This window comes from Canis lupus, chromosome 4 (genome assembly GCF_011100685.1).
Source record: "Canis lupus familiaris isolate Mischka breed German Shepherd chromosome 4, alternate assembly UU_Cfam_GSD_1.0, whole genome shotgun sequence".
NCBI classification, from domain to species: Eukaryota; Metazoa; Chordata; class Mammalia; order Carnivora; family Canidae; genus Canis; species Canis lupus.
The window spans coordinates 21,411,053-21,426,744 of record NC_049225.1 but is presented as its reverse complement, the minus strand read 5'-3'; the positions used below and the strand labels follow the sequence as shown (position 1 = coordinate 21,426,744).

The following is a 15,692-nucleotide window of genomic DNA, read 5'->3' as shown; positions in this document are numbered from 1 at the left end:
GGTGCTCATGCTCTTCTGGGATCCCCTCCCCCGAGCGTGGACGGGAATCGTGGCTTGCTTCTAACCATCACAATGTGGCCAAGGTGATGGGTTGTCTCTCCTGTGATTATCTTACTTTGTGTAAGACTCCGTCTTGCTAGTGGACTGGCTCTACAGTCTCTGCCCATTGCTCACTTTGGAGAAAAAACTGCCCTGAGTCCTAAAGTTGCAAGAAAGTGAATTCTGCAAACAACTAGGCTAGAGAGCTTGGAAGTAGACCGTTCTGATGGAGGCCCTAGTTGAGAACCCAGCCCTGGCTGACATCTTGTTGGCAGCCTTGTAGAGGACCCAGCGAAGCCATGCCCAGAGACTGGGTTAATACATGTGTGCTGTTTTAAGCTGCCAGGTTTGGGGTAATTTGTCCCACAGCACAGAAAGCAAGAATATTTTATGCAATATTTAAGAAATATGTCACTTCACTTTTGTCTGCTCATCAACCCTCAGAGGAGGTATTATTCCCCCATTTATGGAGAGAAAACTGTCATAGGGCTAAATTGTCTGAGGCCACACGATGCCTGGAACACGGGAACAGGGACTCCAGACTCTGGGGGCTGATGAGCCCTTCACTGGTCCCGGGCGGCAGCATTAGCCTCAGCCTGCACGGTGCTGTGTCACAGCAGGAAGGCCTTTGGGACACTTTGCTCTGCCAGGTTCTCTGCAGGCCCCACTGCTCCCTATTGCCTAATACCCAGCTGCTCCACGGGGTTCTCTCCAGAGGGCATATGAGTCTCCAACCCACAGAACTAAGGCACTGGGAGGTAGAGCCCTGTTTCCCCAAGGACTCAGGAGCAAAGGGCAAGAGCCGAACTCTCCTGGGAATGAAGCTAGGGAAGCAGGCAGCTGGCACTCCAAGGGCCATGCTGTGCTCCCTTCCTGAGCCAGGAGGCCACAGTGCACCACTTCCATGACATCTCTACACTCCAGGGTCACTGCAGTCTCCATACCCCAGGGCCAGGCCTGGTCTGATGACCCAATCCCAAACATAGCAGAGGAGGAACAGGGACACATCAGGACCACAGCCTTAGAGGTGACCCCCCAGCTCATGGGGCAGGGGCAGTTAAGGGGCCTGGGGAACAGGGGGGGGTTCTCACATGGTGGGCTCCACAGGAGGGCTGCTGTTTCATGGAAGAGAAATGCAGGGATGCAGGCTGATGTCCCGGCAAACCCTGGGACCCTAACTTGGGCTGCATTTACACTTTCAACCAGCTTCTTTCATTTCTCCTTCTTCCCTTCCTCCCAGTTCCTTTCCTTATTCCACCCCCCACTTCTTCTACCATCAGCAAAAGGCAGTTTCAGGATTAGCTGAGCTCAAAGTTGCAAAGAAATGCTCTCCTTAGGCCACTGAGGGCTTTAGCAAGGGCCAGCGCCTCAGAGAGAAATTTCTTAACTGTATTAAACTGGTAAGTAGCCATGTTGGAAAATTTTTCAATTTTGTTCTCCCAGAACTTCAAAAGCAAATTAATTTTGGTATTAAAATATTTTAATTTTAAATGCACTTGGCTTAGGGCAGTTGATTTTTCACTAACAAGCGCTGCAGGAGGTGATCTGATACAAACTCTCATTCGTGGCACCCAGGGACTGTATGCACATCTGCCATCTGGACCTCGCAGCCACACTGGGTGGCACCTTATCCCCATTTCACAGATGAAGAAACTGAAACGTGGCAAGTAACGTGCCCAAAGATATACAACTAGCACGTGGAGATGCGACTCCCCTGCTCCTTGCTTCCTCTGGAAAAGGAGGCAAGGGACACTGTGTCCTGAAAGACAGCCAGGTCACAACATCATATTAATCAACGGAAGCCGGGCTGAGTGCAGATAGATGAATGTGCATGTGGCCAGGGCACCAGTGGGGCTGGCTAGACACAGTGCCTCCCACTAGACAGAGTCCAGCCTTAGAAAATGGGTGGGTCCCTCCTGCTGGGGCCACCCTACATGATGACAGCAACCCTGGACTGAGAAACAACCGAGAGTAAAAGATTTCTCATTCTGCCTCCAGCCCTGGAAGCTCAAATAGGAAGGCAGAGAGGCGGTGGGTACCAAGCCTCCTCCCCAGGCCTCCATCTCCCTCCACCTGCTCCTGCCTGGATCTGGCCAGCTAAGTTGCTTTCACCTCCTTGAGCTTCGGGTTTACCATCTGTGCTAAGGGGATGACATCTATTGTTCTGTGTTTGGGGAGGGATAAAATGAAATGAGTCTCTTGGCATAGGGCTTAGCCCAGAAGGAGACCATAACAAATGAATTCCAATGGAATTACATGCTCCCTCCACCAGAAATCTGAGTTCTCCTAATCACTGGAAGAGAAGGGAATCTCTAAGCCTGGGCAAGTTGAGGGGGGAGGATGATTTGGAGTATGGCGATATATGGACAGAGGTTGTGCTCCTTCACAAACATTCCACCAGATGGAGCCATGGGACAAAAGTCACAGCCCTTCAGGCCAAAACAGGGGAATGCTGGCCGGCGTTGCCAGGGCCTCCCTGCCCCTGGGGAATGGTACATTATTACCCTGTTCAGAGCTAAAGAAAGCTGAGGCTGCATCAGTCTTCACGACTTTCCTCAATCTCCTTAATCTAGATCTTCATAAAAAAATGGGGCAGGGCTGTGGGGGTGGGGGCCGGGAGAGGATGGGGGTACAGACCCTGATGCTGGCAATACCAAGCCACGTCAGCAGCAACCACCATGCCTCCTCCCTGAGCCCGACAAAGCCAGGCGCAGGCCGGAAAGTCACCGTAGCCAACTGCAAAGGGAACCAAGAAAATCAAACAAGTGTGACTCCAGAGGCTGGCTCTTCCTGCCTTGACCTCTCCTAGGACACAGGAGACTCTTCCCGAACATCTGCTGAACTTAGGATGGAGGACTAAGTTCAAAGCACCCAAGGAGCTTTGCCCTCAGGTCCTAGAGGAGGGAGACAGTTCTCTCAGGGTTCCCCCACTTCAGAGACACAGCCCCCTGGAGAGGCTCATGGGCAGAGCTGCAAGGCCCTTGGAGTTCGCCTCTGCCAACTGTTATGGTACAGACCACTCCACGGGGGCCAAAGAGGCTCACCAAGTCGCCCAAATGCCAAAACACTACGAATTAAGAAGCTCTCTATGCACTAATATGAAATGTGTTCGGTCCAGATGTACCTTTAAGTGAAAAAAAAAAAAAGCAAGGGCAGAAATGTGTCGATCTTTCCATTATTTGCATTTAAAAAAAGACAAAATTAGTATATTTGTGTTGCTTACACTTTTGTAAATAAATTCTGGGAGGATTGAAAAGACACTAAGAACAATAGTTATGGAGTGGATGGGGATGGATGGATGGATGGATGGATGGATGGATGGATGGATGGAAGGATAGATGGATGGATGGATGGATGGATGGATGGATGGATGGATGGATGGATGGACAGATAAATGGATGGATGGATGGATGGATGGATGGATGGATGGATGGATAGATGGATGGATGGAAGGAAGGACAGATAAATGGATGGATGGATGGATGGATGGATGGGCACAGGAGAGAGAGTTAAGACTTCCCTCTGTATACATTTGCATGTTCCTTGATCTTTAAACCATGTAAATGTATTACCTTTTAAAAACTTTAAAAATAGCTTGCTCAAGATCATACACTGTTTCCCACAGTCATAGGATGCTTTTACCTGGCAGCATATGAAGTGATTTGGGTTTGCGTACACGATGACTATAAATAATTCACAAAACAGCACCAATCATACAATGAGAAAGCCCTTCATTTCTGTGCAGTCTCTGTCTCCATCAAGGAGAACGTCTCAGTGAGACGCTTGTGGGTCTTTAACACCGCTCTAAAACAAAACAAAACAAAACACAAAAAAGCACCTGTCTAGATCCTGGTAAATTGCCTTTTTAACAAAGAAAGGAGGCATCAGGCTTAGAGGCTTGGCCCAAAGCAGTAGCTAGCTAAAATGGAACGTTCTTTTCTCAACCCTGAATTTACTTGTTTAGAGTAGATATTTCTACTGTGAACGGCAAGTAATGCTGGCTCCATTTACACTAGTGACAAGAGGCTTCCTTTTCAAAATAGATTGAAGTAAGATGGGAGTTGCTCTAAACAAAAATATTAAGTAAACCCTCATGTCATTGTTTTGTGCTAACCTTGTGCCAGAAACTGCTCAGTGCTCACCATGAATTAATACTTAATCGTCTGGCCGGGGTGAAGGGCAGAGGAAGACAGCAGGGCAGAGAGTGTGGACTATGCCCAAGGTCACTGGATAACTGGAGGAGGAGCCTCCTGCAAGAGGGGGGGGGGGCATACTAGAGGACCATACTAGAGGACCAAAGCTGGTGACCCAATGAATGCAGACCAGCCAACTGCCCCGGCTCAGAGCCCCCCTGCCCCTCCCCTCTCTCCTCCCACCCTCCCCACCTCCACCCCCCCCTGGCCCCCCCCCCAGTCCCAGCACTGGAGGAAGTCACCCTGAAGCCTCAGGCTTTGTTCTGGACAGGTTCATCTTCCCTCTTCCCAGACTCTGGGTCCCTAAAGCCAGATGGTTTCAGCTCTCCCCCTACCCCCAAACCTAAGGGTCTCACACTCACTCACACACACACTCACACACACACACACACACACACACATACACACTGCCATTCCCCTTGAAGTGCTCAATCTACTTCTCAGACTTTCTCACACTGTTCTTTTGAGCCCTGGGCAGCAGCACAAGGAAGGGTAAGCTCTGCTTCTGCCACCGGCCCTACGGGACAGGCCAGAGGCTTCTGACTCCCTCTAGTTTGGGCCCCCAAGTCCTCTGCCACCCCTTACCCACCCCACCCCCCTGCACAGCCCCTCATGGACCCTATGCGAGGTAATTGGATTTCTCCCCTTGTCCGTTTGCAATGAAAATGTCACGCATTCAGGAATGCAGGGAAGAGGGCTACACCCCTATTCAGTGACTGTCACCCAGAGCTGGAGCACTACGGAGGCCACGCAGCCCAGCAGCTGTGACCAGAGGCCTCACACCCACCCTGTGCCCTCTGCCCTCGAAGAGCTGATCTGATGGTCACAGGGGTTTCCAGCAGGTAGGGAGGCCTGCACCTGCCCTGAGGTGGCTCCCCTCCTCTCTCTGGTCCTCAGGCACCCTCTGCATAGGCAGGGGCTCAACTACTCCTTAGCTTCCCCAAACTTCGCATCAAACCCACCTATTTTGCAGGAGGCAGGCTCTGGGCCAGGTCCCTCCGCATGCCTGAGGGAGCCTGTGAGGAAGCTTAGGAATCTGCATCTGCAACAGGCCCTAGGTGATTCTGATGGACAGCGATAGAGGAATAGTCCAGAATGTGGGCTCTGGGCTCCGCTTGATCCTCGCTCTGCCCTCTTGGCTCACTCGGGGCCCCAAGGCAACTTAGGAAGACCCCACAGTGTACTCTGGGGGGAAATAAAGATGATAGTGGTACAGAACTCTAAGTCAGAGTTCTGGTGGCAACTGAATGACATCGAGTGCCTGGCACAGTGTCAGGCACACGGCACACTCAGCAAATCCCTCCTGTCCTCACGGGGCCGTGCAGCAAGCCCCTCGGGGCTCCGGCCCACAAGGAAGCAGCTGCCTTCTCTAGCCACTGGGGAGGGGCAACGCTAGTCTTCAGAGCCCAGCATTAGGCCAGCTGGGGGTCCCGGGCACCTGGGGCACTGTGGCCACTCTAGGCCAAAGCCCACGACACAGGCATTGTGGCCCCTCCTTTCCATGCCCCCCTCTCTCAGCCACCATGCGAGGGGGAGCCTGAGGCTCCGAGAGGCAGGAGGGACACAGATCATCACCCCTTCTTAGAGTTGAGGAATGAGGCTCTCAAGAGGCTAAATGAACCATCCGAGGTCACAGACCCACCAAGCAGAGCAGGGCCTGCACACAGACAGGGGCCCAGCTGGCCAGGGTGGGGTCGCCTTCCCTGCCCACAAGGACAGGCATCCAAGGGCAAAGGCTCTGACCATCACCCCAAGGCTTTTTCCTCAACTCCCAGAGCCAGAGGCCCCCAGTCAGGGACCTCTGACAAAGGGTCGGGTTCCGGTCCTAGTCCCAGAGAGATGGGAGCTGATGGAGGGCTCCTTAGGGGAAGCTGGCAAAACTGGAGCCGCCATTTTGCCCCACCTCAGGCTTGGTATCTCTGTGGGAAGATGGAAACGTGGCTTCGACCTGCAGGCTAGCTAGATGGTTGGGTGAGGTAGGGTTTGGAGAGAGAAGGCCTTGGAACTTATGGAAGGAGAGCCTGGGAGACTGAGTATCTGAGAGATGGAGTGGGAACAGGCAGCCAGACCCACGTGGCTCCACTCAACACGTAGCCCTGACCAGGGAGTTAAAATCACTCCCTGGGGGTAGGGGAGGGCTCCCCTTTCCAGCCCCACCGAGGCGGCAAAGGCCTGGTGAGATCCAGGCTGTGGCTCACACGGTGTGGGGGGCGGCTCTCCCCAAGGCAGCCAGGCCGAAAATCCAACCTGACACGGAGACACAGGGCTTCAAGGATTATCCCTGGAGATTAACAGAAACCTTCCCTGAAATCTGCCCTCAAAGCAGCCCAGTCTGGGGGGTCCTGTCACACAGCAGGCAGGGGGTGGGGGTGGGGGCAGAGGAAGAAGGGCCCACCCTCCTCAGACGGGGGACCAGGACCAGGATGCTCACCAGCCAGGGCTCAGCAGGCTCTGCATCTGGCCCCTGGGAGCAACAAGCCTCTACTTGCTCAGAACCTGTTGGTTCAGGAAGCCTGGGTGGCTCAGCAGTTGGGCGTCTGCCTTTGGCTCAGGGTGTGATCCCAGATTCCCAGGATCGAGTCCTGTATTGGGCTCCTTGCATGGAGCATGTGTCTCTGCCTCTCTTTCTGTGTCTCTCATGAATGAATAAATAAAATCTTAAAAAAAAAAAAAAGAACCTTTTGGTTCTGAGATTTCTCGGTGTGTGTTGTGCACAGTTGTGAAAGCCTCACCGAAGGCCATCCAGGCAGGGGGCCGGCCAAAGGTCCCCAGACACGTACTTCTACAAGGGCTGCACAACCCAAGGGGCACCTGCCCTCTGCCTGGGGGCCCCAGGATTTCAGACCCAGGACTTTAAGAAGGGAAGCCGAGCAACAGTTAGCAAAGTCTGCCCAGAGCCCAGGGAGCACAACGGGGAAGAAGGCAGGGTCGAGAGGTGAGCTCCCAATTCTACGAGGGCAAGGGCGGCTCTGTGGGGTCCGTTCTGTGTGTGTTGGGCAAGAAACAGCACTTCTTTCTCAAACAATTCACTTCACCCCCTTCCCTTAGGCTGGCTAGGAAGTCTCGAGGGGCCTCTGCCCAGGGCAGGTGTGGCCACTGCTGCCCCAGCTCCTCCCACCTCGCAGGGCCTGCCCCCACCCAGTCTCCTGGTCAGGGGCGTGGAGGAAAACCCTGGTCTCCCCTGCCTAAAGGACCTTCAGTTCTCCTCAGAAAGCTCAGGCGTTGGGAATGGAAACTACATTCTGGAAGAAAGACAGTTCTCAGAGCTGAATTTGTGAACTCAGATTCACACCCCTTAAAGGAACTTTGTATTTTGGGGGTTCACTTAAGATTTATTTCCTCAGAATCCCATAGCTTTGCAAAGGAAAAAGAAAGGAAAAGGCCGGCCCCAGAGGGACGAGCTGGGAGGGGAGTTTGAGGGAAGGGGCAATGCCTGCAGGGTCCTTCTTTGCCCTTGTCTGTCAGGCTAGAGCCACAGGACGTGGGGGCTGGGCAGGAACACCAGGCACACCTGGGCACCACCTCCCCTTGCCCAGGAGCAGAGCCTTTCCCTCCTTTCCCTGTCTGTGATGCCCCGAGGGCCCAGCGCCCTCCTCTCCATATGCCCATGACGAAGGGAAACCATGTTGCAACAGCTGCTGAAAAATCAAGACACAGGAAACACGGAAAAAGGAGTCCTGTTCCAGCACCACAAGGCTCCTTCGGGGATGTCTGTGATAAAGGCCAGCAGCCCCTTCAAGGGCAGCACCCCCCACCCCGCCCCAGCACGAGCAGGTGGGGGGGGGGGTGTATGTAGGGGCGGAGAGAATCCCTCTGGGCAGCACAGCAGGCTCTCAGGAGGGGGGACGGAATCCATCTGGATCTCAAACTCCTCCCATCCTCCCCACACACACCCCATGATGGTTTGCTCCATGAGCCCTGGCCTTTAAGAAGCACCTCCCAAACCTGCCTTCCTCCCCCAACCCCGAAGAATCCTGAAAGGAGGGTGAACACTCTGGTCCCCAGAAGAGGGAAGCCCTCAGGCTCCCCCGACCTCCCTCTGACCACTGTGGGCCATGAGCCCTCAGTCACCCAGTGCCACCCCCACCCACCAGCAGGACCTCCACACATTCCCAGGGCTTACCAGTCACAACTCCAGGCCTCTACTCACCCTTACCCCACTCACACAGTCATCAGTGCCAAGACCTCCTGCCTTTTAAGGAGAGTGAGGCATAGCAGGGAGGCTGAGCAGTGATGGACCCTCAGAGCCCCTGGGCAAGGGAGCCCTGCACCCCCGCTGTCTGGACCCTACAGCCTCATGGGCCATTCTGGCCAGAGGACCCCCCCACCTCCCCACAGGGTGACATCTCAGAGCCAGCCAGAAGTCATCCAAGCATCCGACAAGGGGCCCATGTCATCCAGGCTTTACCTGGACCCCCTCCAGGCTCCCAGGGCCTATCAAGAAAAGCTTAGAAACCCCCAACCCCCCTCCCAGGGTCAAATGCTCACCTCTACCTCCATCCCAATCACTCCCAACCACCTTCCGCGTGTCTTCCAGATGTACGTGCAGCTGTACAATTACCTAGGAATGTCTTCACATGGATTCATTTTTAGTTAAATTTATTTATTGAAAATGCCACCACAATAAGTAGATGCCAGTACAACTTGTCATAAATAAAAGGTAGCCAATTAAAAATATACCATAAAACAAAACAGAGCTATAAAAGTCTGGAAACTTTTCCCAACAGCCTTAAACCCAAACCCTTCTCCCTAGTAACAGGGGAAGTTTCAGAGGCATGAGAACATATTGGCACCTAGCTGAGGATTTCTTCTTGGCATAAAAGGATTGGAAAAGAATTGGAAAGGGAATTCCTTTCTTGCTCTGACTTTGTGCTTAATGCAGACCCAATACTACCTAAGAACATCTCAAGGGAATGAGGGTATGCACCCAATACTTTGGGAATGCAAGACTAGAGGCTTCCTCTGCCTCATGCTTAACGCAACGTGAAACACGTTCTATGAGCACGCCTTCAAGGCACAACAGACCCCTCCCCATGTGCCTGTTCTCACACCAAGGCCCCAAAACTCCCTCTCCCACATGTCTGCCCCCCTAGCTCCTAGAGGTCACCGCTGACTCAGGTGGGACACCAGGTAGACGAGGCCCACCAGCAGGAGTCCACGCACCCCGAGCATCATGAGCAGGAAGAGGAGCAGGATGGAGGTCACCGGCTCCACAGCATGGTTGCCGAGATGCCACTGGGGGAAGCCCATGTTCACCAGCTGCCGGTTGAGGTCATTGAAGGGGGACGGAGCAGCACCCAGCCTAGCACCCGCCTGCTGCTGGCGAGGGCCAGATCCCCCCAGGGGGGCACCGTGGCCCCTATTGAGAAAGCTCTGGAAGGTGAACACACAGAGAGATGAATCAATCTAAAGAAAGCATCGCTGGAGTTGAAGTACCAGACAAGGAGGGAATCTTCTGGGCTGGGCCGGCCCCCGCCCTCCCCACCAGCACCTCCCCCTCCCCCCAGGGCCACACCTTCCTTTCCCAGCCATCCCTGGTCGCCACCAGCAGGGATCCCAATCACTGAGTCACAAAAGCTCTCAGTACAGAAAATGCCAGGCTATATTACCCACGTCCTGCCAGGGGAAAGGTGCCCAGGTCAGAGAAGAGAGGAAGGGAGCAAGGAGGGCTGGACAATAGGGCAGAGCCTTCGAAGCAGGCATTTCTAATACTCCTGGCTCCTTCCTTGAACACCATCACTGTGTGGCCATGGGCTTGTCTTCTCCACCTTCTCCAGTTCTCTCTCAGCCAACAGACTCTTAAAAGATAAACTATGCTGGCTCTAGCAGGGTTAGCCAGGTCAGAGGAAAGAGCTCCTGGAGTCCCAGTCTGGGAAGACAGCCTGCAAGAGTGAGAACTTGGGGGGAGGGGGGGGGGGCGGGGGAGGAGGCTTCTAGTGCAGATTGGAAGAAACCTGCAATCATCCCCAAGGCTTGACCCTCATGCTCCTTAGCCTGGCTCTCTGCAAAGAGGGCTTCTGGCAAGAGCTGCGGGCTGTCAAGGAGTTCCCGGCACAGAGGGCAGCAGGCCAGCCGCTCCCCTGCCATGGGCGCTGGGCGCGCCTACCTGTCGAGGGGTGCTACTGCGTGACGGGAGGGTGTTCCTCACACGGGGGTCGTCATCCTGCACAATTTCCCCATTGGCCAAGATCCGCACCATCCTCCCAGGAGCTACGGGTCCCTGCTGGGCTGCGTCTTTCCCTAGGCCTCAAAAACCTGAAAGACACAATTTATCAGACAGAAAGAGATGCTCGCCTTCAGTGGGAACAACTGCAATTCTGGGTGCTCACACTGGCTGCCCGAGCTGAGCAGGTGCTGCGTCTGATTCATTACAAGGAGAGAAATAAATGCAAGTTATCTGACAGACGAAAATCTTTCAGATACCGAGTCCTCTGCGAAAACTACCAAAAGGGTCCTTGGAGATGGAAGTTCTGTTACCACCACTGCCAGCCACCCCAGGGATGGGGGCCTGTGCTGTGGCCCCGGCCCTGTGGAAAGCCCATGGAGGCCCATCTCACTCCCTCCTCCCAACACTCTTCGAAGCTGCAGCCGGTTAAAGACCCAGAGAGGTCTAAGTGGCCTGCCCTGGGCCACTCATCTATAGGCAACAGGGCCAGAAACCGAAGCCAGGAATCCTGGCCTGAGGCCCTTCTCCGGGCTCTAAGGAGGGACCAGGGCACCGAGATCCCCAGTGTCTCCGTTTCTCATCTGTTATAAAAGCGCCCATTGGGAGTAAATGCCAAGGACCCGGGCCTTCTCCCAGAGAGGACCTGGGCCCACTTCAGAGCTACTTTGGGTCCCCTGCCTGGCTGCAGAGCACACGGATGGCCACCCAGCAGCTAGCAGGGGGTGGAGGAGCAGCCCCTTCCTGCAGAGGGCCCGCCCCGCACCTGCCCCTCACCTGCCGGACACCAGTCCCTCCCTTGCTCCGGGGAGCCCGGCGGAGGTGGGGGGCGGGGAGGGGATGGGGGTGGGGGTGGGGACGCTGCTGTGGCCCTGGGAGGGCCCACTCCGCACACCCCAAGGGTGTCCGTCCTGCAGGTGGGGGTGGGGTCCTTCCATGGCTCTCCGGGCGTCTGTAAAAACCTTTTTTTCCCCCCCTTCGGAGATGAGCCGCAGTTTTCACCTAGATCCCAAAAGCACTTGTGATGCACACGCCAGAAGGGGCGAAGGGCCCCTGTTCTGTCGCCTTGGCCTAGAGCCTGGGGCAGCAGAAGGCGAGCAGCTCACGGAGCCCTGCGGCGGGTTGGCGCTTTGTCCCCCGCGCCCGCTGGGTGGGTGCCCGGGGCACTGCTCGGGAGCGCGGCTGCAGGGGGCTGCTGCGGGGGAGGGGCCGCCGCCCCGCTGCCCGCCCCGCCCGAGGGAGGGGAGGGATGCGCCCCGCTCGCCCTCGCCTCGCCTCGCCCCCGCCGTCGCCGTCGCCCCGGGTCGGGTCGGACACCCACCTGCGGGCGCGGCTGCGGGCCTCGGCGGCGTCCACTCCCGGCTCCCGGCTCCCGGCCGCTTCCTCCCACCTGACCTCACAGGAAGCGCCGCCGCGGAGCGGCCCCCTCTGCAGGCCGCCGGGGGAACTGCAGCGGCCGGCCCGGGCCCGGGGGCGGGGGGCGGGGGGCGCGGGGGAAGAGGAGCGGGAGAGAGGAAGAGCGGAGCGAGCAGGACCGAAGGAGGAGGGAGAGGAAGAGGAGGAGAAGAGGGCAGTGGAGCCCACGGAGGAAAAACCAGAAGGTCAGAGACCCTGTGATCTGAGTGGAAAGGCCGCACAGGTTCAACCCACCGAGGAGAGCTTGCTGAGGAGAGGGGGGTGCCTCTTGAGTAGGACCCACGCTGCCCTCCAGCAGCTCCAGCTCCCTTGGGGAAGAGGAGGCATGAGGCACGAGGCAGGTGCAAACAACTGTAGCTTGAAGGAAGGCAGGCTTCCCGGAGGAGGCAGTCTTGGAGCTGGGGCCAGAAGGGCAGCTTCTAGGATAAATAGGGAAGGGTGCCCCCTGTCAAGGGAGTGAGCAAGCAACCTTGCCTCTTTCCTGTTTTCATATCCCCACCTTCCTGCCGACTTGCATAAACTGTTCCCCAGTGGACCCATTCACCAATGGGAGAGAATGAGCTCTGTGGTCCCAGAGTCCGGTGAGTTACTGGGCTTCTCAAGCCTCCTCATTTGCAAAATGGTGATAATCATACTTCACAGGACCGTTGCAAACATTAAGAAGAAGAGCTGTTGGCACATGGCAACAGCCATGTGTTGATAAACATTATTTATGATTATCCATCAGTAGATGTTTCTTGGAGTAAGGCAGATATTTGGGCCTATGGTAGGACCCAGATGCCCACGGGCCCCTGGTGAGGGAAACAGGAAGAAGAGTGAGATTTAGGCCTTGCCTTAAGGGCTCATCATCCACTATCAAGAGTTGAATTATTTGATTATGAAACCTTACTTCAATTTAAGTGTTCCATGTAATAATAATAACCCCTATGTGCACAGAGTCCCTATATTTCCAAGGTGCTGTCCAGAGACCACATCATTCTCTTTTGGATCATGACATAGGAAGCATAGGTGTCATTGTTCTCTTCTGCTGATAAGAAACTGAGACTCACATGCTCGATGGCCAGCCAGCTCGAGGTCAGTGGCAGAGCCAGGATTCAAAGGGACCCAGATCCCACCCCCACCTCCCACCCCCACCCCAGGCTTGTCCCTCTCTGCTGCCTCTTTATTTTGTGTTTCTAACACCCAATGTCATGAGCATGAGAGTGGGCCCCTGGTCATGCCTTATTCCCAGTAGGAATGCCTACCCCAGTAGGTGCCCAGTAAAAGTGTGCAACTGTGGTTGCACAGTTACTCTTACCAGTAAAAAATGTTGAGCAGGTCCCACTGATAGCTGTATCTCATTTGTGTATTATTTATTGGCTGTGAACAAAAGGTGGTGGCTAGAGCCAGTCTGGCTTGAATCCTGGCACAGCAGCTTTCTAGTGGTGCAATGGGCCAGTTATTCAACCTTTCTGTAAAGTGAGGATGATAACAATACCTTCATCATCAGGTTTTTGTGGAGCACTGAGTAGTTTGGGTACAGTGCTTCCTTAGATGAGAGCCTGGCCACAGAAGTGCTGGGGGCTGCTGATCAACAACTACAGTAAGTCAGTTGTAAAGCATGTTCTCTAAATAAGAATAAGATTTCAGATAGGCATAAAACTGAAATCCTAATCCTTTCTTCCTGCACTCCGGAGCAGGGCTTCGTGTGCGTATGTGGAAGGGAATCCCAGGGCAGGATTCCTGATTGTCAGAGGTGGTCTGTGATTCTCAAAACAGGCTGCATGTTGGAATTATCTGGGGTGTTTAAAAACAATCCCGATGCCTGAGTCCCACCCCAGGAGTGACAATGCTAAGGATCTGGGATGCAACCTAGGTATGGAGATGTTTAAAAAAAAAAAAAATAGATTCTAGGTGATTCAAATGAACAGCCCAAGCTGAGAACCACTGTTCTATGAATAGAGCCCTACAAGTGGGGTTCACAACTCAAGATCCCCAAGGAGGGAGAGATCTTAGCAGGCTGGGAGAACTGGTAAGGGAATAGGGATTTGTCCAGGAAGTCTTGAGCTGGTGCAACTGCTGCCAAGGAGACACAGTCTAGCCAGAGATAACCATGAGAGCCCAGAGGAGTATGTCTCTCTTGAGGTCAAGAACAACTTTAGGAGGCAGTAATGTTTGACCAGACTTGGAAAAGACGTATCAATGCCAATTAAAACAGCCTCAAGAGGCTGCAACTCACTTTTCCAACCTCTCCACTTCCTTCAGATGTCTTCGCTGCTCAAGAACCTGCAATGACTCCCTATTGTCTGCTCCAACAAGACCTAACTCACGAGTGTGCCCATAATCATGGAATCTACTGGTTACATCACATATGACACCAGCAAGAAGCTACTGGTCTAATAGAACGTTAGAATGGCACACTGAAGGCACAGCCAAATGCCACTCGGAGACAGTACTAAGCAAGAATGGTGTGCTATCCTCAAGGGATGCATTCTATACCTTGAATCAAAGGCCTGTACAGGCTGTTGTGTCTCCAGTTGGAAAATACTTGGATTCAGGAACTCAGGTGTGGAAACAGCAGTGGCCCTGCTTATTGTCATGCCCAATGACCCTCTTGGGGAATTTGTGCCTTCCATCCCCACAACTCTAGGCTCTGCAAAGTTAGAAATCTTGCACCCCAGAGGGGGAACACCAGTGTCAGAGAACACAACAAGAGTCTCATTGAACTATAAGCTAAGGGTACAGCCTGAGTACTTTGGGTTTTTGTTTCTGGGAATTAGCAGGCAAGAGAAGAAGTCATTGTCTTGGCAGGAGTAACTGGTCCCTATCACTGGGAGGGGGTAGGGTTGCTCTTACACAATGGGGACAGGATAACCATATTTGGTGCTCATATGGTCCACTTGGATGCCTCTTGGTTGTCCTTTACCCAGAGTGTAGCGGTAAAGGACAATGCAATAGCTCTGTCCTCAAAAGGCCATGTGACCAGAAGCTCAGGGCCCCCAGGGATGAGGGTCTAAGTCGTGCTTCCAGGTGAGTCACTGAGACCAATAGAGGGGCCAGCTGAGGGGTAGTGGAGGAGAGAGATGATAATCAATTGCAGCTACAATGGCAGGGACTGTAGTTTGTCCCACTAATATTTCTCAGGAAGAGCCTTCCATCAGAATCCTGAGAAAGTAGATCTGAGCCTGTAAAGGGTGAGCTGTGGATGTGCTGTGCAGAGCCCCCTCCAGGGAAGGAGTTGTTGCTCTAAGTTCTGGAAGAGCATCAGTGGAACCTTCAGCTGTCAGCCCCTCCACACAGGTTGCTCTGCTGCAGAGACACTTCATTCAAGGTCAAGCCCTTTCACAGGCTGCCCACATGCAATGACAGAAGGACACAGGAGATACGCGCCGGCTGTGCCAACTCCAGAGACCCTCTTGAAGTTGACCAAGGTTGTCAGGTTTTTACCATAAATAACTTAGTTTCCCCCTCTGCTCAACCCTGTTTGCTCTGTCTCCCTAATAAATCTACTGAACTCTAAATGCTGTTTCAGGGTTCCTGGAACAACTCCCCGTTCTGCTGGAGTGGGAGAAAAACTAATCTCATTTACTGTGAAAAAGCCACTACCCCTGACATAGCAGGCATGGCCAAATGTCCTTCAGGTTCATAGACCCCTTTTGCCTTTTAATTATTGAATCCTCCCCTTCACCAAAGTTTGACAGGTAACTAGACATCCATCTAGCAGCTAGAAAATCCAAAATAAGTGATCAGAATTCAGAAGACATTTTAGTAAGATTATTGTCTATAAATCAGTTGTACTCCTAAATACAAGCAGCAGACTTAGAGAAATGAATTACAAAAATCATACTGAATGAAGTATGGCTTAAAAATATAAAGCCCCTAGGATTAATCTAACAAAAGAT

The 15,692-nt window shown here is 53.7% G+C and overlaps 1 protein-coding gene and 1 long non-coding RNA gene across 2 annotated transcripts; one reads left to right on the top strand and one right to left on the bottom strand.

Moving 5' to 3' along the window:
- Positions 1-8,810: 8,810 nt before the first annotated feature.
- On the bottom strand, positions 8,811-11,825 carry FAM241B (family with sequence similarity 241 member B). The gene is made up of 3 exons (XM_038533725.1): positions 11,717-11,825; positions 10,339-10,487; positions 8,811-9,605 (listed from the first exon to the last, which is right to left on the bottom strand). Exons 2-3 carry the CDS (start codon positions 10,429-10,431, stop codon positions 9,336-9,338), a joined length of 363 nt encoding a protein of 120 aa, XP_038389653.1. The 5' UTR covers positions 10,432-10,487; positions 11,717-11,825; the 3' UTR covers positions 8,811-9,335.
- A 98-nt stretch (positions 11,826-11,923) lies between these two features.
- On the top strand, positions 11,924-15,311 carry LOC111095707. The gene is made up of 2 exons (XR_005357580.1): positions 11,924-11,996; positions 14,056-15,311. It is a non-coding gene; the product is annotated as an uncharacterized LOC111095707 (long non-coding RNA).
- The last annotated feature ends 381 nt before the right edge of the window (positions 15,312-15,692 follow it).

Bases quoted from the DNA above. Each gene is read 5' to 3' on its own strand.
- FAM241B (XM_038533725.1), bottom strand. From the start codon at position 10,431: ATGGTGCGGATCTTGGCCAATGGGGAAATTGTGCAGGATGACGACCCC. The intron at 9,606-10,338 runs GTAGGCGCGCCC...TTCACCTTCCAG, and splicing joins GCAGTAGCACCCCTCGACAG to AGCTTTCTCAATAGGGGCCA.